This window comes from Vombatus ursinus, unplaced genomic scaffold, assembly GCF_900497805.2.
Source record: "Vombatus ursinus unplaced genomic scaffold, bare-nosed wombat genome assembly UNPS02014813.1, whole genome shotgun sequence".
In the NCBI taxonomy this organism is placed as follows: Eukaryota; Metazoa; Chordata; class Mammalia; order Diprotodontia; family Vombatidae; genus Vombatus; species Vombatus ursinus.
In genome coordinates this window covers 33666285-33692113 of record NW_020954591.1, presented here as the reverse complement: position 1 = coordinate 33692113, position 25829 = coordinate 33666285, and the positions used below count along the sequence as shown (strand labels likewise).

The 25829-nt window shown below is 43.1% G+C and overlaps 1 protein-coding gene across 1 annotated transcript in view; it reads left to right on the top strand.

The window, feature by feature from the left end:
* The window catches only part of DCPS (decapping enzyme, scavenger), a 44027-nt gene extending 18873 nt beyond the window's left edge, over positions 1-25154 (top strand). Inside the window, exons 3-6 of the mRNA XM_027835273.1 lie at positions 9881-10026; positions 14438-14551; positions 23102-23212; positions 24760-25154. Of these exons, the coding sequence (XP_027691074.1) occupies positions 9881-10026; positions 14438-14551; positions 23102-23212; positions 24760-25026 (638 nt within the window). The 3' untranslated portion in view covers positions 25027-25154. The remainder of the gene's footprint in view (positions 1-9880; positions 10027-14437; positions 14552-23101; positions 23213-24759) is intronic.
* The last annotated feature ends 675 nt before the right edge of the window (positions 25155-25829 follow it).

Below are 25829 nucleotides of genomic sequence, written 5' to 3'. Positions count from 1 at the left end.
TAGGGTCCTATAAATTAATTCTGGCAGACCTAAGACCTTGCTAAAACCAGGCCTCTGCCTCAGAGAGCAGCCTTAATCTTTAGTGGTACCAAGTAATTAGTGGTTTGGGGATATGCTTTTGAGACTTCCAGCAACTGAACCACACCCTTTGGCCCAACTGATCCTCTCTTTAGAGGTATGTCTGCAGTTTCCCTGAGAGGGTGGAGGAATAATTCTGTAATTCTTGGGCTCCTGCCCCCCAGCTGTTAACTGTCCAGTGGCTGCTAGTCTGCCCCTAACTTCCAGATCTATCTTACCGTTTACCAGGGCTGGGGAACCTGCCCTTTACCTTAAATTGAGGATGATGGAGAGTGTTGGCTAACAAGGGAAAGGCTCCAGAAGAACTTAGTTTTTAAAAAATATAGCTTTATAATTAGTTTCCTTTGTAAACTTGTGTATTTTAGTTTAGGCATTTTGAAAGCATTATTTTGAATAGGGGTCCACTAAGGGGATTGTGACTTAAAGAAAGTTAAGAGCCCCTGGCCTAGGAAGTGAGCACCTCCCTCCCACCTGCTTCTTCTCTGTTGGCTCTTGATGTCCAAAGCATCTGACCATGGGTCTGAATTCATGCCCAGCCAACTCGAGGTTTTTACACTGCTCTTTGTGAATCTGCTTTGACTTTGTTTTGAGGAAAAGTCTTCATTCCCAGATTCTGTGTTTCTGTTGTTTCTCCCTTCTCTTCTGGGCCTAGCACATCTGGGTCAGATAAATAGAAACTGGCTTGTAATGAAGGGAGAGCAAAAACCGCAGCCTGAGCCATTGAAATGACCTCATGCAGTAGAAGTCGTTAGGGACCACTGGAAAACAGTCTTGTTTGAACATGTGTATGGGAAGGAGAGCAGACTGTCTGTGGTTTGCATTTTCGTGTTTCATTTGCAGTGGCGTTTTCCTGGGGATTTGAGTAATCTGGGTTTGGCAGAGAGAAAGAGAGGCATCTGCTCTTCAATCTCTTCTAGTCAGCTCCACCTGCAGTTCTGTCCCTTGCCTTCTGCCTCTGAAAACAGCTAGTCCTGGGTGCTGTAACTGCAAATGGAGAAAGAACAAAGGAGTTGGTGGATAGCCCAGGAGCAGTGGTGCCAAGTCAGGCAGCGTGAGAATTTGAGCTGGTAAAAGAAATGTGTGTGTTAGAGAAAGGGTGTTTCAGAGTAACAGGGGTGCTGGGAACCCTGAAACTCAAGGGCAAAAGGTATGGTCTGCCTCTAAAGAGTTCAACTCAAGCCTTCTTTTAGTCAAAGAGGTTTATTGTTTCACCAATGTAGGCGGGACTTTTAAGAACCAGTGCATTTGTGAAGCTTGTCAATCAGTCTTAAGGAATCTGAGCAGTTGGGGGGGGCAAGATGGACTTTATATACAGAAAGACTGTAGGAAGATCTAAATGTAATCTAGGAGTGGCCCATAGTTTGGGATTTGAGGGAGGTAACTGTGAAGGGGTCTAGATGGAATCAAGGAGTGGCAAAATAGCCTGGGGTGATCCGGAGGTAACAGACAATGAAGGGTTGGGCTAGGTTAGAAGTATCAGAGAATTGAAGGTCAAAGCCCCAGTGAAAGGACAATAGAAAGGATTATTCTAGGATGAGCACTGGAGAAAACTCAGGAGCTTTTCCTTTTTGGGGTCCAGATCCCAAAGACACAATTTTTTCCTTTTAGGGATCTAGAGCAAATCCTATCCCCTGTCGCTCATGTACCACACTTTTTCCTTCCCTTCCTGACTTAGGCTAGTATGAATCTCTTGGGTATCCAGTTGGTGTCATTTACTGTTCAGGGCTGGATTCGACCCTAGAATTTAACATTGTGAATTTTTTCTTTCAAATAGTAGTAATCTTGTTCTTCTAAATCTTAGAAGTTAAGTATCTGTAGCATTTTTGTCTCCCAATTGAAGATAATTCTCTGAAGTTGTTTCTAAACTCGTTGATGAAATCCCTCCCTGTATGAGAATGTGGCCCTTAGGCTACCATTTTATATTTAAATGCTGCCTTTGATATGTAGATATGAAAATGTTATCTGATGGTCTTTTTGGAGTTTGGTAGGGATAAGAATGGTCTTAAATTAGCAAATGGAACTAAGAACTGACTTGGTTATTGGCTAGGGCTAGACCATTTCTCTGCTCTTGAGATAAGAACTGCTATCTGGTTTAGGATTTAATATCTTGCTAGACTTAAATTGGTGACTCTCTACCCAAAAGTCCCAAACCTGAGCCACATCCTTAGCTGGGAGAGTTCAGAGGATCATATATTTAGATCTGGAAGGGACCTTAGAGGCCAGCCAGTCCAACTCTCTCATTTTACAGATAAGTAAACTGAGGCCCAGAGCAGTTAAGTGACTTGCCCCAGGTTGCACAACTGGGGAGAACCTGAGACAAGGTTTAAACTCAGGTCTTCTCTATATCCAACACTCTATCTTAATGGAGACCCTTTTCTATTTAACAAACATTTGTCTAGCATCTGTTGTATACCTTTCACTATGCTAATCACTTGTTAGCCTGGTAATATTGAATCCCAATCCTGTTGAAACTTAGTGGGGACTTGGGTGATATCTCAGTTCCTCTTACAAGTTGCTGTCACTAGATGGCTCCAGATTATCTGGACAGGCAGGTGATTAGTTCTCTACTTTTTAGGGGAAGTGACCATTTCTAGTTTTGTTTCCCCATTCTTTTTTTGGACCTCAGTGTGGATGGTTGCTCCTGATAGCTTCTGATTATTGTTTCTGCCTTCACTACTTTTCTTGTTCTAGTTCAGGGCCTTCTCACCTCTTATGGGCTATTGCAGTATCCTTGTAATTGGTCTCTGAGCCTCAAGTCTTTCCCTGCTCCAGTCCATCCTCTCCTCAGCCACCAAACTAATTTTCCGAAAACATGGGTCAGACATGTCAACCCACCCCCAATCAGTAAAACCCAGTGGTACCCTATTATTTCTAGAATGAAATATAAAGTTCTCTGGGTGGCATTTAAAGTTCTTCATTACCTGGCCCTGATGAGGTCTAGAGGTAAGTGGACCTGGAATCACAAAATCACGACATGTTGGTCCTGCCCAAAAGAATTCGACCCAAGCCTTCTTTCAGCCAAAAACAAGGTTTATTGAAGATTCACCATATTAGCCAGACTCTTAAGGAATCTGAGTACCTGTGGGCTATTGGCTAGATTGTGAAAATCTAAGCATCTTAATGGAGACAAGATGGACTTTATATACAGAAAGACTGTGGGAGGGATCTCAGAGTGGCCAAGTAGTCTATAAGATAATAGAATTCCAGGGAAATGGAGCCTAGGTAGGATTAAGGGTGGGAAGTGTCCGGGGACATAGGGAAGTCTAGGCTAGGTTAGGTGTAACAGATGGGGCATAGCCACAATGAAAGGCCAGTTGATGGGATTATAGCTTCAGGGGACTGCCAGAGATTTGGCCATGTGGGAAAGTCCAGGATTTTTCCTTTTTTGGGGTCTAGATCCCATCCTCATCAGCCCCTTCCTATCTTTTTCAGTCTTCTTAAACTTTGCCCCCCCTCTATGCACTTTGTGATCCCAACAACCCTGGTCTCCCTGAAGTTCCTTGAATAGAAGGAACTTCTCCATCTCTGTATATCTTATTTCTGTGCCTTTGTGCTGACTGTCCTTTATAACTGTAATTCTCTCCTTTCTCCCCTCTGACTCTTGGCTTCCTTCAAGACTCAGCTCATATTCCATCTTCTGCAAGAGAACTTTGCTGGTCCCTTTCCCAATTGCTTCTGCCTTCCCCTCTCAGATTAGCCTTGTATTCATTTGTGGGATGGAACTAGGAGGAGGAAGGCGGCATCTATCTAGATATACTCCCTTATCCTTAGTAACTTTATTATAATCATAATTTAGTTTTTGAGTAGGAGGGTAACTTTCAGATCACATAGTCCAATTCCCTAGTTTTACAGATATTTAAGTTAAGGTCTGGAGAATTAAAGTGGCCTGCCTAAGGTCACATACCAGGTTAATGACAGAGACAAGTCTTATAACCCACTCTCTCCTCAATTCCTAGCACCAGTCATCCATCCCAAAGGTCATGAGTGACCTCCTTGTTGGTATTCATCCTTCATTCTTTAAGAGGACCAATGACATCACAAGGATGACGTCTTGACTTTCAAGTGAATTGGATTTAAGTGAGGCAGAGCTATGCACAGTCATTAGTCATTAGAAAAGTCATTACTCCTCCAGAGTCATCAGAGTCCCATGGCAAGATGTAAGTCAAGACTACTGTCAATGGACCAGGAGTGAAGTGACCTCCTAATCACAAATTCACTGGCCTTTTTGTTTGTTTGCTTTTTATCTTCCTAGACATCTGTATACATTTGTTACTGTTGACCATTCTGTTCTTCTGGATGTTCTCTATTTTCTTGGCTCTAGAAAACATATTCTTCTAGTTTTCCTGCTTTTCCAACTATTATTTCTCTGTCTCCTTCACTAGTCCATTTCTTGGTGCTCTTTCTCCTTAACTAATCACGGAGTTTAATTCCGTGGCTTTAACCATTATCTCTGTGCTGACATCTTCCTTATCTATATCTTCAGCCCTGACCTCCATATATCTGTCTTTTTCTAGTATATCTCTACCTGGAGTCTCACCATCATTGTAAACTCAATGTGTCCAAAACTAAGCTTATTATCCTTCTAACTTTATATTTCTGTCTGTATTGTCACTATTTACTCATTCTCTTCTGTTGGAAACCTTAGTGTTGTCTTGAACTCTTCCCAATCCCTTACCTCTCATATCTAAGGCGCCTCTAATTCCTGTCATTCACCTCTGCAAAATAGAATGGGTTGGAAAGGCATTTGTTAAGCACTTACTTTATGCCAAATCCCATGCTGAGTGTTGGAGCTACAAATAGAAAGCAAAAAATTCTCTCTCTGTCTCTCCTTTTTATTTTCAAAAGCGCAGTAAAACATTTTTAAAATCCCTACTTTCAAGGAGCTCATATTTTAATTAGAGAGCCAACACATACAAGAAGGCCCAGCTTCAAGGCAAATGGAAAGGCCCAGTTGACTTTGGGGAGCAGTGACAAGGCAGATAGTTCTTGAACAATGACTTTTGGTTTTTGAAAGTTGGAGTACAGTGGAGCTCTGGGTTATTTCAGGGAGGGGTAGGGATGAGATAGGTCAGCATTCAGGCCCCCAGGAGGGGGCCTCCAGCTCCTTGTTGAAACTGGACAGTGGAAGATTGAGAGGTAAGGCAAGGCTACACTAGGCCAATTCTCCTGAACCCTCAGGCCACCAATGGTCTTCTCTGTCTCTTTTATACTCCTGCTATCACCACTGTCTTACAGTCATTGATTCCCACCTACCTAGACAATTTCGGTAACCTCCTAATAGACATTCCTGCCCCACTTCCTGTCCTCTGCAATCAATCTTAATGCCTCTGCCAGATCCATCTCTGTGCATAAAATTGTGTCACTCCTCTGCTCAAAACCTTCAGTAGTTCTATCTTATCAAGCAAAGTTTAAAGTTATTTGTCTGGCATTCAAAGCTCTCCACAGTCAGGTACTGTTCTCTTTTGCCATCATTCTCTTGTACTATTTTCCTCCATACATCATTTTTCACTCCAGCTAAACTACCATAGTAGAATTCCCCGAATACATCTAATGCTTTCCCTCTTCTATGTCTTTGCTCATACTGTTTCCTGTACCTAAAATGTACTGAATACTTTAAAGTACAATTCAGTGCTATCTTCCTCGGGAATCCAGAGAGCTGTTAAGATCCCCAAAGCAACCTGTCAGTAACAGTCTTTACCTTTACTTCATATAGCACTTTGTTCTATGCCTAATACTGTTATCTTACAATAGTGTGTCCTATAGTTAGCTGTTTTTCTATCTTCTCTTCTTTGTGTTTCTGTAAGTGCCATGAGGGCAGCCATCACATCTTAAGCAAACTAGCACCTAGCACATTGTTCTGTGCTTAGTGGGTGTTTAATATAGCTCCTGCTTGCCAAGCCAGTGTTCTTTTTATTAGATCTTGATCTTTTTACTACCTTGATCTTGTTTTATTCTCCAGTGCCTTGAGAGACTCTAAAAGTTGGTTGAAGGATCCATAAGGTGGGTAGGGATTCCTTCTGCTATCTCACTTCTTAAATACAGTCTTCTTTGCTTTACCTGACTCATTAGGGAGGGTGTCAACTTAAATACTCCCATTAGACATGGAATCATATGACTCTCAGAGTTGTTACCTTGGAATGACCTTCGGTAACTATTTAGTCCAACTCCTACCCAAAGTATGACTTTGTTCTACAGCATCCTCCATAAGAGGAGATATATCATCTGCTAGAAACTTCTAGTAACAGATTTTCCTGTGTCCAAAGACAGCACGTTCCATTTTTGTGCAGCTCTAATTGTCACATCGGGCCAAAATCTACTTCCCTGTGGCTTCCTTCTCATTTTGTCCTCTGAGACCAAGCAAACACATCTAATTCCTTATATGACAGCTCTTCAAATATTTGATCATTTCTCTCCTAAGTCTCATCTTCAAACCAATACCTCCAGTTCCTTTGATGGATTCTCATTTCTGGTCCCCTCACGATCATACTTATCTTCCTCTGGACGTGCCCTAGCATGTCAGTAGTTTTCCAATAATATGGTGGCTAAAACTGGACACTGTCCTGTGGTCTGACCAGGGAAGAAGAGAGTGGATTCTGGAAGTCTTTTTTTTTTTTTTTTTAGTAAATTATAAGAACTCTAGGACCAGGAATTTAAAGAACTTTCACTCTCCTGAAACTGAAAGCCCTGCAGAATGGTGGTAGGAAATCAACAGGAAGCTGCGACATAGTCATCAAGAGTGAACTAAAGAGTTTGCTTTCCCTGTAGTCATTATCCAGCCCAATTTCCCACTCAGGAAGAGCCAGAGCTGCCAAACTGAGAGAAGAATGAAGGTACCAGTCATAAAAGCACCTTTATTTGCAGAAGCCAAGGCAGCTAAGCTAGCTGTGACTGATGCAAGATTAATTTACCCCCCTCCCTTGTAATCCTCTTCCCTTATTTATTACCAGGATCTGTTTCATCCCTGGCTTCTCACTTCTCACTTCTTACCAGCATAAACTTGCAATTCCATTACCAAAGACATACATCCAGAGTTTTTAGTGAGAGTCATGGTTCCTACTTATCCCTCCCCCACTCTCCAGGCTTTTTATGGGGTGGAATTTGTCAGTCTTTAATAAACTGCAGGGCCTTCCTCTTTTCTTGCTTCCCCAGTCTCTGTGTCTGATCTCCCTAGCACCTCATTATGTCACCAGCTGTTTATGTTTCTCCCAAAGTAGTTGGAGCTGTTTATGTTCCTTCTCTAGGGCTGTTTGTGGGAAGAGAGCTATAGGGGAAGGGGGGCTGGCTGAAGTTAGGGAAATTGGAATGTTCCCTTTAAGAATGTGCTAGTACTCTTCTCAGCAATGCAAAGATCTAAGACATCTCCAAAAGTCTCATGATGGAAAATGCTATCCACATCCAAAGAACTATGGAGTTTGAATGCAGATCGAAGCATACTGTTTGCTCTTTTTTTTCTTCTGTTTTGTTTTGTTTCTTCTTTCTTGTGGTTCCTCCAATTGGTTCTAATTCTTCTTTGCAACATGCCTAATGTGAAAACATGTTTAATAGGAATGTATATGTAAAGCCTATATCAGACTGCATGCCGTCTTAGGGAGGGAGGCAGGGAGAGAAAGGGAGAAAATTTAAAACCCAAAAGCTTATGGAATTGAATGTTGAAAACTAAAAATAAATTAATATTTTTTAAAAAAAAGTGTGTTAGTAAAGGAAGGAATGGATGTTTGAGGTTGATCACCTTAAGAAAGTCAATGTGAAGACTGGAACTGGGCTAATCTGCCTTCAGGGCAGAGTTATGAGCTAAAAGAGTCACCAGATATTACCTTTTTGGAACAGAGAACTTGCCAGCCTGGTTCACCCGAAAGCAGAGTATTCCCAAGAATAGAATCCATGCATCCAAGCCCCATCAGCTGACTTAAGTGTGAGGACAAAGCTGACAAACATCAAGTTTGCAGTGGGCACTGGCTACAGGCCATCCCTATCCTAAATGGAGTTGCTGGCACCCTGACAGACACCACGAGTGCAGTTTGGGTGCCAAAGAGAGGTTTGTTGATTTATCAGAGTCTCTGACACACACACATACAAAAAAATTGCTTTCCAAAAATCAAAATCCTAATGTTCTGAATGGTTCTGTTTCCCAGATTGGGCCTGTCGACTTTGGGACAATCTCTCTTACACAATTGATATTTAGTCTTAAACTGAGGAACCATGTCACTGCCATGCCACTGAGGCTGGGTAGCAGCAGTTACCTGTGGAGGTAACTTCCCACTGTGATGGTCTGGGAAAGTCTTAGTATTTGGAATGGACTGAGCTTGGAAGGAGTATGGTCTGAGCTAGCCAGCAGTGTCAAGGTAGAGGAGTTAGAAGATGGCCTTAGAGGGTGTCAGTGAGATTTCAGAGGCCAAATGATACTGGCAAGGAAGATAGATGAGTGAACTGACAAAAACTTTGTCCAGTGCCTAGTTGTTAGAGGGCTGGAAGGGTGGAGAAGAAGCTGTTGAGGTAAGTAACTAGAAGCAAGTGGGGTTGCTCATTCTTCGTGCTATAGTGGGTGGCTTGGTAATTCCATGTTGAGGGAGGCTTCTTGACAAGCCCTGGCAAACAGAGACATGTTAGTGGGCCCTGGTGGCTTTCTACTCTTAAGAGGCCAAGAAACTACAGTGGGCTTATAGCTTAGGGGTATGTCTAGGTGCCAGGCAGGAAGAATCAAACAGGCTGAGGCCTACCTGTGTTTCCATCTGCCCTACCACATGCAAAGGGAGTCTGTACAAACAGCTTTTACTCCCACTTTTCTAGAATAGAAAGCAGAAGTAGGAATAATAGAATCCAAAATGCCGAAACCTCAGAAACGATTTAGTTCAGCCTGCCCATACCTGAACCAAAATTCTCTTTGTTCCCTAGCTAACAGGTAGTCACTGAGCCTTTGATGACATTCCCTCAGTGAAGAAGAACCCATTACTTCCTGAGGTGGTTCATTCCACTGATAGATAATTGTTAGGAAGGAAAAAAATCATGGGATTCTTCCAGAGTCCCCACAACAAGGCCCACTATGGAAGAAACAGAAAAAGTCTGGTGAGTCAGGAGAGACATTTTTGCCTTAGCCATTTTTGGCCTAATTACTTTTTCTCCTGAAACCAACACCATTTTTGATTGTTCTTTTTTGCTTTTTACCCCGAGTTCACTTCTCATTAGCAGGGAATTGTGCAATGATTAATAATTAAAATAAGTTCTCCACATTGCCTCCTGACATCTCAAAGCACTTCATAATTCTTCATCTAGGAAGTGACTGATCTCTTACCCAACAGAATAATGTTGGGTTGATCCTGGAGTTTAAAAGAGGAAGAAGGCTGCCTGGTAGATTTTTAAGGAGGCAGGATGGGTCTTTTTTTTTTTTTTTTTTTTTTTTTCAGAATAGACCAAGCTCAGGGGCTCCCAGAAATTTTATCTTAGGCAAAGGGACCAGCCACCTGTAATAATTGCTAAAGGTCAGGACCTTCTTATGTGTCTTACTTTATATTACCTTGACAAATTTCTAGAAGAGAGGCAAGGGTTTAGAAGGATGATAAGTAAAGGTTGACCAAGGTCAGGTACTCTTTAGCTCTTCTCCTGGGCCTAGACTACATTTAAGAAAACTACAAGAGTTCCTAATTGTGGTTCATTAAAGAGACAGGCAGCATGGCTTATTTTTCAAGTCCACATGACCTCCTCCCTGGGTTCTTCCCTTCCATCTCTGTCTCCCCCCACCCACCCCAAGCCTGTTTGAGGTATAGCTAAGAAACCTGTGTTAACTGGTACTTTGGTTTGATTGCAGATATAAAGACAACTGTGGTTTACCCTGCCACAGAGAAGCACCTGAAAAAGTACTTACGCCAGGACCTCCACCTGGTCCGAGAGACTGGGGATGATTACAAGAACATCACTCTACCCTATTTGGATTCACAGAGCCTCAGCATCCAGGTGATTATAGCTTCCCCAGAAGAGATAGACATAGGAATGAATATCATAAGGCCTTCACCCAGGGCTGGACTTATTCTGGACTGCCCCTGGGCATTGGGGAAAGAGAAAGAGCAAGATAGTGTAGTGAATAGAACATTGGACTTGAGGTAAGGAAGGCTTGAGTTTGAATCCTGCCTCTAACACTTAGCAGCTTTGTGACCCAGGGAAAATCATTTAACTTCTCTGGGCTTCTGTTTCCTCATCTGTAAAACGAAGGGGACCTCTAATGTCCCTTTCAGTTCTTAATCTCTGATTCTACAAGGAGGGTCACAGTGTGGTTCAACAGGGTTGGCTTTGGGATCCCAGAACAAATGCTTTATGTCCATTTTAGGAACTTATATGTCTGGCTTGGCTCCCAAATTGACTCGGTCTCTATTGTGAATTCGTCGTGTTTGGACCTCCTGAAACCATTCCCCAGACCTTCCTTTTTCCAGACCCTTTTCCCTGGGTGTAGCTCAAGCAAACCATCCTCTAGGGGTTGAAGCTTAGGGTGAAATACTATTTACCATTTTTCTTCCTTTCTTTATTGTCCCACATTTACCTCAATAAATACTTCAGGGCCCATTATAAACAGAGCCCTTTGCTAGGAGCACTGTTTCCCCCTAATAATTTAGAGGGCATCTTTATCCAGTATCTAAATTTTTAGGTCTACCCAACATTTGAACATCCTCACTAGACCAAGTGTAAAGGCTATTTAGCCAAGAGAACCTAGCTTCTCCTTGGCCCGAAGCTGTCTACTGGAGGCCAGTGGGAATCATTGCTCAGAATTTAGCTGTGTGGCTATTTGAAGTTAAACCTGATTGATATCCCCAATTATCATCATTATCATCATATTTGTCTTTCGTAAGCTTCTCATTTCTGGGTCTTTCTAAGCATTTTACACTTCCTAAGCTTTATATTTACTGAAAAGAAAGTGGAATGAACTCTGTTAGGCAAGTGATTTAGCCCCAGTTCAGCCCTTTGGCCACTAAAATGAACTGTCCCTTCTTTTAGAAGATCTCCCTGTCCCTCCTTACTGCTCATTGGAAGGGACATGGACTAAGTTGGGTCTCCTGTATTTGGTTAACAGTAGGTATTAGGATCAAGGTAGGTAGAAAGTGGGAAGTAGCATTGAGACCTTCTTGATGACAAGGACAGTGGGACAGTTTCTACTTTGATGGACTCCTTATTTCTGGGAACAAGACTTTTTTAGGCATTGATCTTTTTTTCGTAGGGAAGCTAACTCTAAAGCCGCTCAGAGACTGAGCCATGGCTGGAAGTGGAGCCAGTCTCATCCCCTGAAGTGTCCTTTCTTTGTGGTGAGCAGATGCCAGAAGAATGTACCACACTTGCTTCATGGCCTCGCCCCCATGAGACCCATGCCTTTCTAAAGCACTGTCCATACAGAGCCTGTTTTTAAAAATCCATAATGTGGAAATACCTCTGCATAGCTCCAACTGTGGCTTTCTTGTCGCTCTAAATATGATTGTGATCTGGCCCCCTAAGTCTTTTGTTGTTGATGTTTCCAGTCTTTGGTGGGGAGAGAACTCTTATAGAGGAGCGTGGTTTTCTCCACGTACCTGCTTGGTTTAGCAGGTCTACATCCTGCCAGCTGCTTCCCCCTCCCCTTCCACTGGTCCTTGGGAATCATTCACTGCTTAGTGGCGGAAGCAGATTGCAATGTGATCTCAGTTACTCTCTTTTCTCTGGTTTTCCAACTTTGTCTGGGCTGGGATAGAGAGTTCTGACTGTTGGTGCCAAGGGTATGAAAAAGGCATTAACCAACGTATAGAAGCAGGGAAGGGGAAAGAAGAGGTATTTGAGCAAGGCACATTCCCCTGGAGCTCCCATACCAATTTGGAAGAAGGTTTGCTTGAGATACTGAGCTGGGAGTGGTGGTTTTTGCTGAGCTTGCTCTAACCAGCTGCAGGGGCTTGCAGATTCTGTCTATTTTCATCATCATGTCCAGCCCTGCTGCCACCTCCAGCTGTGTTACTCATGTTCTCATACAGGGCCTATTGTGTGGCCTTGGGCACTGTCCCTTATTATAACCCTCAAACTGCAACTGACCGGCATGGCCATTGAGGCAGGTACAGATAATCAATTTTAGGTAGTGAGTTCACCCCTACACCTTGCAATAGCCATAGTTGGGTAGCCCTGCTATGCTAACTAGCCCATAGCAGCAGAAATGAAGGCAGAAGCCCAAGTGGAACCCAAAGCAGACACAGAAGTCCCAAATCAATGCAGACCCAAAGGTTACAATGCCTCTCACCCCTTCTTTGATGAACATAGGCCTCATCCCAGCCCTTCCTTCTGTCTTCTCTCCTGCCAGCTTACCCTTATCAGCATGTGAGGATAACATGCCTTATATGCAGATTAAACACCAAGGTTACTATAGTATACTTTGTAGCCAGCCTGTCTCCTTTCTGGCATCCAACTTCCCTTTATCTTATAGCAGAAGCTTCCATCCTTTGCTAGCTTTTTTTCAAGGCTTCTTTCTCTTCCCTTTTTTACTAAACCTGAAACCCAGATTACCACTATGGGTCTCCAGAGGGTTGCCGCACTTTCTATTAAGCATGTGTCAGAGAGAGAATGAAAGGACAGTCCTCCCAGCTTCCCTAAAGTACAGGGTGCCTTACCAGACTTTATGTCCCTAGGACCTGAGCCACTTATTGCCAGGCCTACCTTGGTCACCCAAGCTCTAGCCAGTTGTACCCCTTAACACTCTTCCCCCCACTGGACTTTTGTTTTCTTTGTGTAAAATGGGTGGAGCATCAGCTGCAGTTGTGGAAGGAGTCTGGGAAGGGATGTTTCCTGTTCATAAGAGAGTTCTCAGAGTCAAAAGAGGTGAGCAAATAGAGCTAGAGAAGCGTGAGTTAGACAGCCTTTACCCTGAGTCCAAATGTCTTCCTTCCTTCCTTCCCTATACTCCCATTTCCTCAGAGAGATTTCCAGACCTATAACGTGGAGAGATCTTGCTTTGGGATCCCAGTTAGTGACGAAGGACCAAAGTCCTCCCGGGATTGGTCTGGCTCCTGAGAAGCGCTACCTGAAGGGCCTGTACAAGAGATAGGTCATGGTTTGGTTGGAGAACCCCTGATAGAACACCTGTCATATGTAGCCTTCTACTTTGGTTTCTCAGGCAAGGAGGTGGGTGTTCTGAAACCTTTCTTATCTGTTGGAGTCCTGCTGGGCATTGGAGTGCTCCAGACTAGGTAGGGCTCTCTGCCATCCCCAGTGGTACAGTCCTCAGAGCAACCCAGCACTAACTACTCTGCTAGCTCTCCATGAGGACACCACTGCAGACTCCAGCTTGCCTTTTGTTTCCTTTGAATGATGGCCCCTAAAGAGCCTGGAAGGTGAAGGAGGTGGGGATTCCAAAGGTTTCCACTCAACCAATATTGCCTCCCTTACGTTTCAGACCCTTGGAAGGCAGATGTTTGTTTTGGCAGTACAAAGGCCATGGTTTTTTTTAGCCTAAAATAGTACAGAAAAAGTACTAAGCTGAGCCTGAAGCATCTGGAGCCCTATTTGAGCTGGGGTTGACCCTAGAGGTGGTGATGATGCTGATGATGATTCTATATCTCTCTTAGAGAAAACTCTTTCTCAACCTCTGAGCTGAACTTCATCTTGAAGAAGCCTGTAGTTGGATTTTTCGGAGCTTAGCTCTTTTTTGAAGATAAGGTTTATATACTGTCTCTCTGGCTTTCTCTTTCTCTATTTCTCTGTCTTTCTGTCTCTGTCTCTTTCTTTCTCTGTCTCCCTCTCCCTCTCTTTTCCTCTGTCTGTCTCTTTCTCCTCCCTCCTACCCCTTCCTCTCCTGAGGGAGCAGAGAATTTGCCCAAAACAGAACGGTCCATCCTCTAGTAGCAAAAAGTTAAGGATCTTTAGGAAATATAGTTGTCTCAATGCTGGCAGGACATTAATGCATTTAGTGGAACTGTGAACTGGTCCAGCCATTCTGGAAAGCAATTTGGAACTTTATTTCTTGATGGGGTGAGGGGGAAGAGGGAGAAAGAGAAACAAATTTTTGTTGTTTAAAAATATAAAAATTTGGGGCAGCTAGGTGGCGAAGTGGATAGAGAACCGGCCCTGAAGTCAGCAGTACCTGAGTTCAAATCCGGCCTCAGACCAAACACTTGACACTTACTAGCTATGTGACCCTGGGCAAGTCACTTAGCCCCAATTGCCTAAAAAACAAAAACAAACAAACAAACAAACAAAAATATATAAAAATTTAATTAAAAAATTAGCTGAGGTGAAGAAGCATGGCCCCAGGGAGGTTTTTTGGTTTTGTTTTTAAACAAATGTGTATGTATGCTATTCTCATTAATAAAATGGAAATTCATTTTTTAAAAACCCAAATGTAGTCCTTTTCTTTCTTCTTCTCTAGTGGGTGTATAATATTCTGGAGAAGAAGGCTGAAGCTGACCGGATTGTATTTGAGAACCCAGATCCTTCAGATGGCTTTGTTCTCATTCCTGACCTCAAGTGGAATCAAAAACAAGTAAGACTTTTTTTCCTGGAGCTTCCCCATGTCTTGCAGTGTTTTGTTGCTTGACTTCAACCTTCTGGCTGTCCTTAGTGGTTCCAGGGGTGGGGAACCTTTGGCTTGGAGGCCACATGTGGCCCTCTAGGTCCACAAGTACGGCCTTTTGAATTTAAACTTTACAGAACAAATCCCCTTAATAAAATGATTTGTTCTGGGAAGTTTGGATTCAGAGAGCCGCAGTTGAGGACCTAAAGGGCCACGTGTGGCCTCAAGGCAGCTGATTCCCCACTCCTGCCTTAGCCCTTGTTTCCTTTCTTTGGCGCCTTCAAAGAGGTTAAAATTACCAAAGTGGATCACAGAGCTCTCGAAGCCAGGAAGAAAAGTCAGTAGAGCACATACCTGTCATACCCAAACATGTGGGTGAGAAAAATTGGCCAAATGCCCATTCTGCCTCTCCTCCCACCCAGTAAGCCAGTGTTTAAGGGAAAGTACAGTGATGGCATCCCTTAAAGAGAGCAGCTCCCACCAAGAGGTGCTAGTTTCCATCTCACTTGCAGGAGGGGCTCTAGATACAATCTGCATCAACCGAGCTTTTGTCTGCACTGATAGCTATTCCCTCAGACATTAACCCCTATTGTCAAAGATATTATATTTCATTTGACTTCCAGTGAATAGGGATGAATTGCAGCTCACTCTTTTAGGGATCAGGCTCCCCAAGACAAGCCTTAGTCCACAGAAAGTGTGCAGCAGCCTCAGTCAGTAGCCCCATCTTTCTTTCCTCTATGTGGGAGGCCCATTTTTGCCTACTGGCTCTCTCTTCCCTGGTCTCTAAGTAAATCTCAGTGCTCCTACCTCTTAAATGTTGAACTTAAGAGTGTTATTTCAGCTATTATCCATTCACACCTAAACTATTCACCAACCTCTGAAGGATATCTCTGCCAGCTCAGGTCATTATTATATTTATGTTGCCCATTTATCTCTTTCTGTGAGTCCCTCAGTTCCCTGGTGATAGTGAAAATGGACAGTGGCTGCTTCTTCTGTCCAGGAGCAGACTGAGGTCTATATGTGATCAGCAGGAGGAGCAGTGCATAGCTGTTGACAGCATCAGAGTGGAGGGCTCAGCAAGCTGGGGGATGAGGAGAGGCTGGGTCAAAAGTTGGAAGCAGCGATTCTTTCCCTTCCTCTCCCTCTGAGTGTTCTGAATCCTTTTTTATAGTTCTCTATTAAACCGAGCCTGTTTGACTTCTGTGGTCCTGATGTCAGTGCTTTGTCATGGGGCCTAGATTGGGCTTCATCCTCTTTCTTCTCCATTAATTCCTTCCATTTTACTTTTGGGGCTTCTATGTACTTTGAGGCTTTCTGATTCTAAACTAGTAATATAGTATATGATAAACCCAAAGATCCAAGCTTTTGGAACAAAAACTCATTATTTAACAAAAACTGCTGGGAAAACTAGAAAACATTATGGCAGAAAGTAGGTATAAACCAACACCTCAAACCGCATACCAAGATAAGGTCAAAATGGGTATATGATTTATGCATGAAGGGTGATAAACAAGTAAATTAGGAGAGCATGGAATAGTTTATTTGTTGGATCTATGGATAAGGGAAGAATTTAGGACCAAAGAAAATATAGAGAGCGTTACAAAATATAAAATAGATAACTGATTGTATAAAATTAAAAAGATTTTATACAAACAAAACCAGTCCAACCAAAATTAAAAGGAAAGCAGAAAAGTGGGGGGGAAACCTTGTAATAAGTATCTCTGATAAAGGCCTCGTTTCTCAAATATATAGACAATAGAGTCAAATTTATAAAAAATACAAGTCATTCTCCAGTTGATAAATGTTCAAAGGATACGAACAGACAGTTTTCAGATGAAGAAATCAAAGCTATCTATAGTCATATGAAAAAGACGCTCTAAATCACTATTGATTAGAGAAATGCAAATTAAAACAACTCAGAAGTACCACTTCACACCTATCAGATTGGCTAATATGACAAAAAAGGAAAATGATAAATATTGGAGGGGAGGTGGGGAAATTGGGATACTAATGCATAGTTGGTGGAGTTGTGAACTAATCCAACCATTCTGGAGAGCAATTTGGAACTGTGCCAAAGGGCTATAAAACTGTGCATACCCTCTGATCTAGCAAAATCCCAAAGATATACAAAAAAAAAAAAAGAAAGAAAGGGACCTATTTATACAAAAATATTCATAGCAACTCTTTGTGGTAGCTAAGAATTGGAAATCAAAGGGATGCCCATCAATTGGGGAATGGCTAAACAAGCTGTGGTATGTGTTTGTGATGGAATATTATTTTTTTATTAATTTATTTTGATTTATCAACAATCACTTCCATAAGCTTTTGAGTTTTAAATTTTTCTCCCCCTCCTTCCCTCTCTCCCTCCCCAAGATGGCATGCAATCTGATATAGGCTATATATATACATTCCTATTAAACATATTTTCACATTAATGGTATTGTAAGTAAGAATTAGAACTAATAGGAACTACCAGAAAGAGGAAACAAAACACAACAGAAGAAAAAAAATAGCAAATAGTATGCTTCAATCTGCATTCAAATTCCATAGTTCTTTCTTTGGATGTGGATAGCATTTTCCATCATGAGGCTTTTGGAGATATCTTAGATCCTTGTGTTGCTGAAAAGGGTTAAGTCTATTAATATCAGTCATTGCACAATGTGGCTGTTACTGTGTACAACATTCTTCTGGTTCTGCTCATTTCACTCAGCATCAGACCAAGTCTTTCCAGGTTTTTCTGAAGTCCGCCTGCTCATCATTTCTTATAGCACAATAGTGTTCCATTACATTCATGTATCACGTTCACATTTATGATTATTATCTGTGTCTTTCTACCTTTTTTCCCCCTGTTTATGCCTTTCTTTCTCCTTTCTCCTTTTCCCTCACTAATGTTTTGCTTTTGACCACTGCCTCCCTCAGTCCCACCTCCCTTCTATTGGCTCCCTCCCTTTTCTTCCCCTTTTTTCCTTACTACTTCTTCCCTCCCTTCTATCACCCCTCCCTTTTCTTTCCCCTTTTGTGATGGAATATTATTGTGCTATAAGAAATGACAAGCAGGATGATTTCAGAAAAACCTGGAAAGACTCACATGAACTGATGCATAATGAAAACAACAGAACCAGGAGAACGTTGTACCCAGTAACAGCAATGCTATACAGTGAAGAACTGTGAATTACTTAGCTAAACTCAGCAATACAATAATCCAAGACAATCCCAATGGACTCCTGATGAAACATGCTATCTGCCTCCAGATAAAGAACTGAGACTGTTTGAATACAGACTGAAGCATGCTATTTTTCTCTTTTTCTTTCTTTCTTATTCAAGTCCTCTTGTACAAAATGACTAATATAGAAATGTTTTATATGATTGCATATGTATAACCTATATCTGATTGCTCACCATCTCAGTGAGGGGAGGGGAGGGGGGAGAGGGAGAGTTAGAATTTAGAACTCAAAACTTTAAAAAGAACACCAGCCCTGGAGTCAGGAGGACCTAAGTTCAAATCTGGCCTCAGACACTTAATAGCTGTGTGACCCTGGGCAAGTCACTTAACCCCAATTGCCTTAAAAAAAAAAGATAAAAATAAAACTTTAAAAAGAAAACAAGTGTTTAAAAAATTGTTTTAACATGCAATTGGGGAAAAATAAAATGTATACACATACAGAGAGAGAGAGAGACAGAGAGAGAGACAGAGACAGAAAATAGTCAAGGATTGGATAGAGTGAATGGAGTTCTTGGGACTTAAAAATCAGAAGGAGAGAACCAAGGACATGATATCTTCCTCTGTTTCTGATAAAGGTTTCAGAGACACTGTTTAGAAGGGGTATCAGGCAACCTCTAGGCAATTGTGGCTTGGGGGATGGGGGGAATTTTGAAGGGAATTTCCAGAAACTGAAATCTTGAGTAATTCATTAAAACTAAGTAAGATCAAAGAAAATGACCCCATCCTCAGTTAAGAGATGATGAGAACACCTGCCTGCCCTCTATGGTTAGTCTTTTCCTTGCCTTTGCCTTGGCCTGTGGGAGTTAATTGGGATAGTAGGGAGGAAAGAGCTGCCAGCAGACAAGGCTGAGTTGGCTCTGGAGCTGTTTTGGGAGGGGCTGGGGGATGAAGCTGCTGAGCCAGAAGCACCTGTGCCAGCAATGGGAAATGCCCCCAGGGCCAACTCAGCTTAGCTCAGGAGTCAGCTTCTACAACACTCCTGACCTTCCCCATGCATTCCTCACTTGTGGCCACGTACTCAAGAGACCCGGGATTGAAGGCTAGCTCCTGAGGTGGTAGATGGATGGTGGTGATGGGAGAGATTTCAGCATAACAAGACCCTTGAAACTTCAGAGCTCGTGATCTATAGGGGATTGAAGTCTGAGCAAAAGGAACAAAAGGTTGACAGTAAACATACATAAGGGGAGCTGGGTGGTGCAGTGGATAGAGTGCTGGGCCTGAAGTCAAGAAGACTCATCTTCCTGAGTTCAAATCCGGCCTTAGACACTAGCTTTGTGACAAGTTACTTAATGCTATTTGCCTCAGTTTCCTCATCTGTAAAGTGAGCTGGAGAAGGAAATGGTGAACCACTCCAGTATCTTTGCCAAGAAAACCCCAAATGGGGTCACAAAGAAAGGGTCATGAAGAGTTAAACACTACTGAACAACAAAAAATATACGTAAAATTCTCATCCCCAGAAAGCACTGAATGAGTTTGAGCTTGAGGGTTCCAGAGCTAAAATTTGGTTTGCATTTCAGTGCTAGTACTACTAGGCATCCTGTCTTCCCATCCAGTAGGAATGATTCCCCTGTCCCTCTGGACAGTCTCTTTTGTAGCACTCAGTCACAGAGAACTTTTGGGAATTTCTTCTGGCTCTCAGTCACCACCATCCTCCCACCAAGGAGGCCAAAAGCAATATTTTAGGTTGGATTAGGACAGGCCTACACAACCTGTGGCCCACAGGCAGCTTACAGCCCTCAGGCCTTTTTCGGCAGGCCAAAGGATTTCAGGCAGCCCCAAAAAATGTAGAGGAAAACATCCTTTGTATGTAGAGGAAATATGTCCAGGCCATAAGCAGCCAAGCCACAGGCAGGCCTGGATTAGAAGAAGAGCTGGTTTAAACAAAAAGTTTTTATCAGCAGTAATACAGATTGTGTCAGCTATGATATTAGATCAGTGCTATTGTCTTTCTATCCCCATAGCAGCTATCTATGGTTGGGTTCTTTCTCCTTTGCTTTCTCATTTTTTATTTTTATTTGTTTTGTTTTTAACAGCTATTATTATCATCAAGTTCTAGTCTGAAGGTATGGGGAATGATGCCCTAAGCCTCAGGGCCTTCTTACTGTTCTGAGTTCTTACTTACTGAGTTCTGTCCCAGGGCCCAACCTTGGGTACTGCTCTCCACCCCAAGCCACAGCTGGAGACCTCAGCCATGCCATCCCACAAATGCTCTTACTCCCTGTGGTCCCTCCAGTGGCTGAATACTGGTGTCTCTTTTGCAGCTGGCATGTCTTTATTTTGTAGATCTTCACCATGAGTGATATTGACCTTTATTAAGCTTGTTCTCTTAGGCAAGGGGGTCTACAACATTTTGGCTTTTATCTGAGTGTAGGCCAAGAAGTTCTGGAAGAGTGACTCTGAATTGTGCCAGGACGGTGGCCTTCCCAAGAATGGATTTTCCATTGCCTCAAATGGAGTGTATCTGGATTGTTTTAGGTATAAGAAGGCGCTTCCTTGGAGGGGAGCCAGATGATTAGGTGAAGCAAAACTGGATAAGTGGCTTCTGTTTACCCTTTTTGTTTGGACTTAACAAGTATTTGCATTAAGTACCTGCTTTGTAAAAGATTGTGTTTGGCAGTGGTATTACAAAGATAAAAATCGATTCAGTCCCTTCCTTATAACTTAATATGAACAGGGTGAAGAGAATAGGGTTCTTAGGACCTGTGAATTAGAAGCAGAGCAGCACCAAGGATATGATCTCTTCTTTTGTTTCTGATAGAGGAGACAGGGACATTACTTAGGAGGGACATCATGGAACCCCTAGCTGAGGCTTAGGGACATAGTTGAGGAAAGGAGGGAAAAGGAGGGGGTTATCAAAATGTCTGTTACAGACAGATAAGACTGAGGGAGAGGTCCAAATGAGATGAGAAATTTGAGGTGGAAAAGAGACTAGTAACTTACATTTTTGTAGTGCTTTAAGTTTTGATGAGCATTTTCCTCATAACAACACTGTGAAGTAGTTAGTAAAGTGTTTTTTGTCCTCATTTTACAGATGAGGAAACTGAGGCACACAGAGGTTTAATTGACATGTCTGGGTTATACAGATGGTTAGTGTCAGAGCCAGGAATTGAATACAGTTCTTCTGATTTCAAATCCAATTCTCTCTTCATGAAGCATAGCCAGAAGGATGTAAGGAAGTTTCATTGAAAACAATTATTGCCTGGACTGATCTTTGAAAAGTAGGGAAAGATTTAATCACTGGAAATGTGGTGGGAAAATGTAGAGGTCCACAGGGGACATGATGAGGTGGGGAAGAACTAGGAGTTGTGATTGGTTGGAATGCATATCAGGTAGAATTTGTGTGTGACAGGCAGGTGAGATCCCTTCTACACTAGACTTCTTTCGAATCTGTCACTGCATTGTCAAAAATGAAGAGCATTCCCACCCTTTGCTCCCACTGGGGAAGTGGTACTTTGGCCACACAATCTCTGGTAAGCTTACTCTGCCCCATGGAAAGAGGACAGTCTCCCACCATCTTAGTTGCCATGTAAATCCCTTCTCTCTGCTCAACACCTGACAACTTTCTGGCCTCCCTGGAGACCTGTAGGGACCATATTCATTAGGTTGGTATACTAGAAACCGAGCGTGGCATGGTTTCCATAGAATTGGTCTTCATCACCTGCACTCCCCGATTCAGCCTCCAAGCTGGCAGGTAACAAACAGGCCCCATTCTGGGCCAGTGGAGCCAAGAGCTGTAATTCGGTGTGTCATATTTAGCATTTGTCAGCAACATTCATCCAAATGCTATTATTATTTGGGAGCGCTGTGGCAGTTGATAAATAGAAGAGCTAAAAAAACACCACACCCACACAAGTCAATAATATTCAGTTCCTCCCAAGTTTGAAACTTAATTTTCTTTTCTAGCTGCTCCTTGATCCCTTAATTGGTCAAAGTAGTCAGCTTGGTTCTCTGATCACAACCTAGGAGGACTGAGACTAGGGGGGTAGGGGTGGTGTAAGAGGTGGGGGGGCAGGGAGGGAACATTTTCAGCCCAACAATGTGTATTCATTCAGCAATTCCATGCTCTTGCACAGTGGGTTGGGTCAGTACTTTCAGGTCTGAGTAGAGGGTCAAATCACTTAGCCCTCTAAGGTACAGACAGAAAGAAGGGAAGCATGACAGAGGGTACAACTCAGTTGTACCTCAGGAAATCCGGGGGAAAACCTCATTTTGTATCCTTGGATCTGGGACCTCATAGGGTTCAGTTGGGTGATTCTTTGCAGTGAGGAATTGGAATCAGGGTCATTTGTTACTTTCCCCCAGGGATAGAAACAGTCTGAAGCTGAGAGCCCTTTAGGATCCTCTCAAAGTTGGGCTTCCTAGTACCCTGGTGATCAAGGCCCCTCATTCACAGTGAATTTAGGAAATGGGCCAGCCCATAGCTCTGATCTTTGGTGAGTTTGTGGGATTAGGCTTTGCTTGGCTGGAAGTGGAAAACAATTCAGTCTATTATGTAGGATCCCAGTGATTTTGGCTCTTTGACTTGGTGTGGCCACAAAATTTCAGACCTTATTCATGAATGGGAATCAAGACAGCTCAGAAATATTAACCCAGGGACCTAGTTGGGATGGTAAAGGAAAATAAGAGTAATAACTTAACATCTACATAGCACTTGAAGGTTTGCAATGTACTATACAAATAATATCTCATTTGATCCTCTCAACCACCTTATGAGGTAGGTGCTGTTATTATTCTATATAGGAAACTGAGACGGAGACAGAGATATTAAGTAACTTGGCCAGATTAAATGACTTGGCCAAGGTCACATAGCTAGAAAGTGCCTGAGCAAAATTCAGACTTAGGTCTTCCTGACTCCAAGGCCAGCACTCTACTGACTGCACCATCTAGCTCACAAGTTATAGTTTACTTAGTGGTAGTATTTACAGTAAACAGATATGCTGTTAACACAGGTGCGGACATATAGCTCGACCCCACAGAAAAACCAAAAGGCCTTTAATCTTGCTTCCTTAAATTGAAAGATTTAGAAAACTTGTATTTATTGTTGCATCCTACTCAAAACCCCGACACGTGTATGTTCATGTTTTACTAGGATAAAACTAGGTTCACTATGGTGTCTGAAAAGCAGTCTACCTTTAGCTCAAGGCCAAGTTGTATCCACTGCTGCTGCTGATGGCTCAGTGGCCAGTGTTCCAGGTCTAGAGTTGTAGGAAGTGGGGGAGGAGGGAGGTCTGACTTTTCAGGCCAGGTCCTGTGTCCCTGGCTCCAGCCTGACCACTGCCTGTTCTGCCTCTTTGTAGTTGGATGACCTCTACCTGATTGCCATCTGCCATTGCCGGGGGATCAAGTCCCTACGAGAGCTCACTGGGGAACATTTACCCCTCCTTAGGAACATCTTGCAAGAGGGGCAGGTGAGCCACGCCAAGAGGCCACACCAGGGCCTGGTTCCTCCCTGGGAAAGAATGGTATCATGCATTTATTGGGCTCTTCGTTTTCTTCAGCTCACTCCTCTTGCCTTTCCCAAGCATTTCCCCAGGAGCCCGCCACAGGAAAATCCTCAGTGTATCACCCTTAGAATAAAACTTGGCTGGTATAAAAGCTCTGTAATTTGAGGTCTCTACACTGGCCAGACTCACCTCTTCGTTGTCTAATCATTCCCATCTACTCATGTTGTTTTCTCCACCTGGCATGTTGATCAACACCCTGTTGCTCAGCCCCCATCCAGATTCTTTTTTTTTTCCCCTCCTTGGGAGGCAGTCAGGGTTAAGTGACTTGCCCAGGGTCACATAGCTAGTAAGTGTCAGAGGTCAAATTTGAACTCAGGTCCTCCTGACTTCAGGGCTGGTACTCTATCCACTGTGCCACCTAGTTGCCCCTCCTATCCAGATTCTAATAGTCTTCAAGGGCCAGTTCACATTCTCCTTTTCTGTTAAGCTGTCCAGGAACACTCCATCCCACATTGCTCAAACTCTTATATTAGGTCTTGCCTCTATCATATGGGAAGATTTGTCTGATGCAGAGCCTGGTACTGATCCCTGTGGCCAGATGCTCTGACCATGTTTTTGTGTCTCTGGGAGACAGTTCCAGCTCCCCCTAGCCCTTTTGTCTTTTCTGTTCATCTTGACTCCCTCTAACATTTACCCAAGTTGAGAAAGCTTAGTCTCTTCCAGCTCTAATCATAGGAAGCTTGAGGACAGAGTTGGAGGCAAAGAGGTAGGAGCAGTTTGATAATGCTGTATCAAAGTTACTGTAATCTGGCGACTCCTTGAGTACGTTAGCCCCCAGCTCTTGATTAAAAGTCCGAAAGGCAGTTGAGCATGTAACCAGCAGGCTTTCCAGGAGTCACCAAGGGTTTGTTGTTACGACTCCTCAGCAATTTCTCTTTCCCCTTCCTCCGTGGCAAGCAGTCTGTCCAAACTTGGTGACTTAGTTAAAACCTACCTCAGCACCAGGGTCTCATCCAGAGCCAAAGTAAAGGCCTTCCTGCTTTCCAAAGGAGCCAAGTTGAGATTTAACTGGCCCTCAGGCTGCCCTAGCATTGCACAGCCACCCCTCCATCCACCCTCTGTGCTTAAGCTTTTCTAATTCCTAGCCTTGCCCTGATCTTGTTTTCTTCAAGCTCCCAGCCTAAATTGGGGGGGGGATGGTGTGGATTTCTTCTGTAACAGTGGAAGGAAAGTATCTGGAGATAATCGGAGAAAAGGGCAGTATGTCGGTCTTAGTAATCTTCAGGAACCAAGAGGCCTTGTCTTTAAATCCTGGGTCTTTGTGTTCTGAACAGGACCTTTTCCTCATAGGGAAATAGACCTGAGGAGGAGGATATGCCTTCGATAACAAATTGAGAGAGAATGATTGATTCTGTCCTCTTGGCCTAGGCCTCTGATCCTAGGTGGTGTTTTGGGAAAGGGATTTGTGTGGACTCAAAAGTTTTGTCTTTGGGACTCCTCTCTTTTCTCAGGAGGCCATCCAGCAGCACTATCAAGTGAAGAAGGACCGTCTTCGAGTTTACCTGCACTACCAGCCCTCTTATTACCACCTGCATGTGCACTTCACTGCCTTGGGCTTCGAGGCACCTGGCTCAGGTGTGGAGCGGGCACACCTTCTGGCTGATGTGATTGAGAATCTAGAACGTGACCCACACTATTATCAGCAGCGTACCCTTACTTTTGCCCTGAGGGCTGATGAACCTCTGCTTAAGCTCTTCCAAGAGGCCAAGAAGAGCTGAGGTGCCCACACAGAGGGGCACTCCTTGGGGAGATGAAGGGAATTTTTATTACCATGTTGGGTTTTTAAAACATCTTTTTGTACTGGTTTATTCTCTGTACCAATTAATAAAATATCTGGTTCACTAGACCCAAGAGTGACTGAGTGTCCTGAGGATTGGGAGGATAAGGAGGTGACAGGAGAAGAGCAGGTCTCTTCAGGTAGGTGCAGTATCCTTATTGAAGATCACGATGAAAAGTCTGGGAAGAAGCTTAAATCTACACCAAGCCTGGGGTCCCTATTTATCCCTAGGTCCCTGTTTACTATACTTAACCTTGTTATGGCCTTTTATTCCAAGCAACTCTCCAAACCTCTGTGGTCTAGAGATTCCTCAGTATAGCCAACCAGAAGATCTTTCTCTAAACAACCCACTGAGTCATCTGAAAGCTCCTTCTCACCTCGTTTCTCCAGTGTTTGGTTCACCCACTGCCCTTTCCTGCTCCCTTAGCGAGACGTGGGAGTTAGTGAGGTGGAGGTAGGGAGGAAACTTAAATAAAAATCAGATGATGAAATCTATGAAAGTATCTATTCTATTGTTTGGTCAGCAAACATCTATAGGGCACATAATACAGTGAAAGCATTGTCAGCAAACATACTATATGTATATATATATATAGAGAGAGAGAGAAAGACAGATATGTATGTGTGGGTATATATACATATATATAGCAGTATAACTCAATGTATGACGATATGCAGCAAAGCAGTGTATCAGGATGATGACATTTAAATTAAGTCTGGAAGCACTGAGTGGACTCAAGGTAA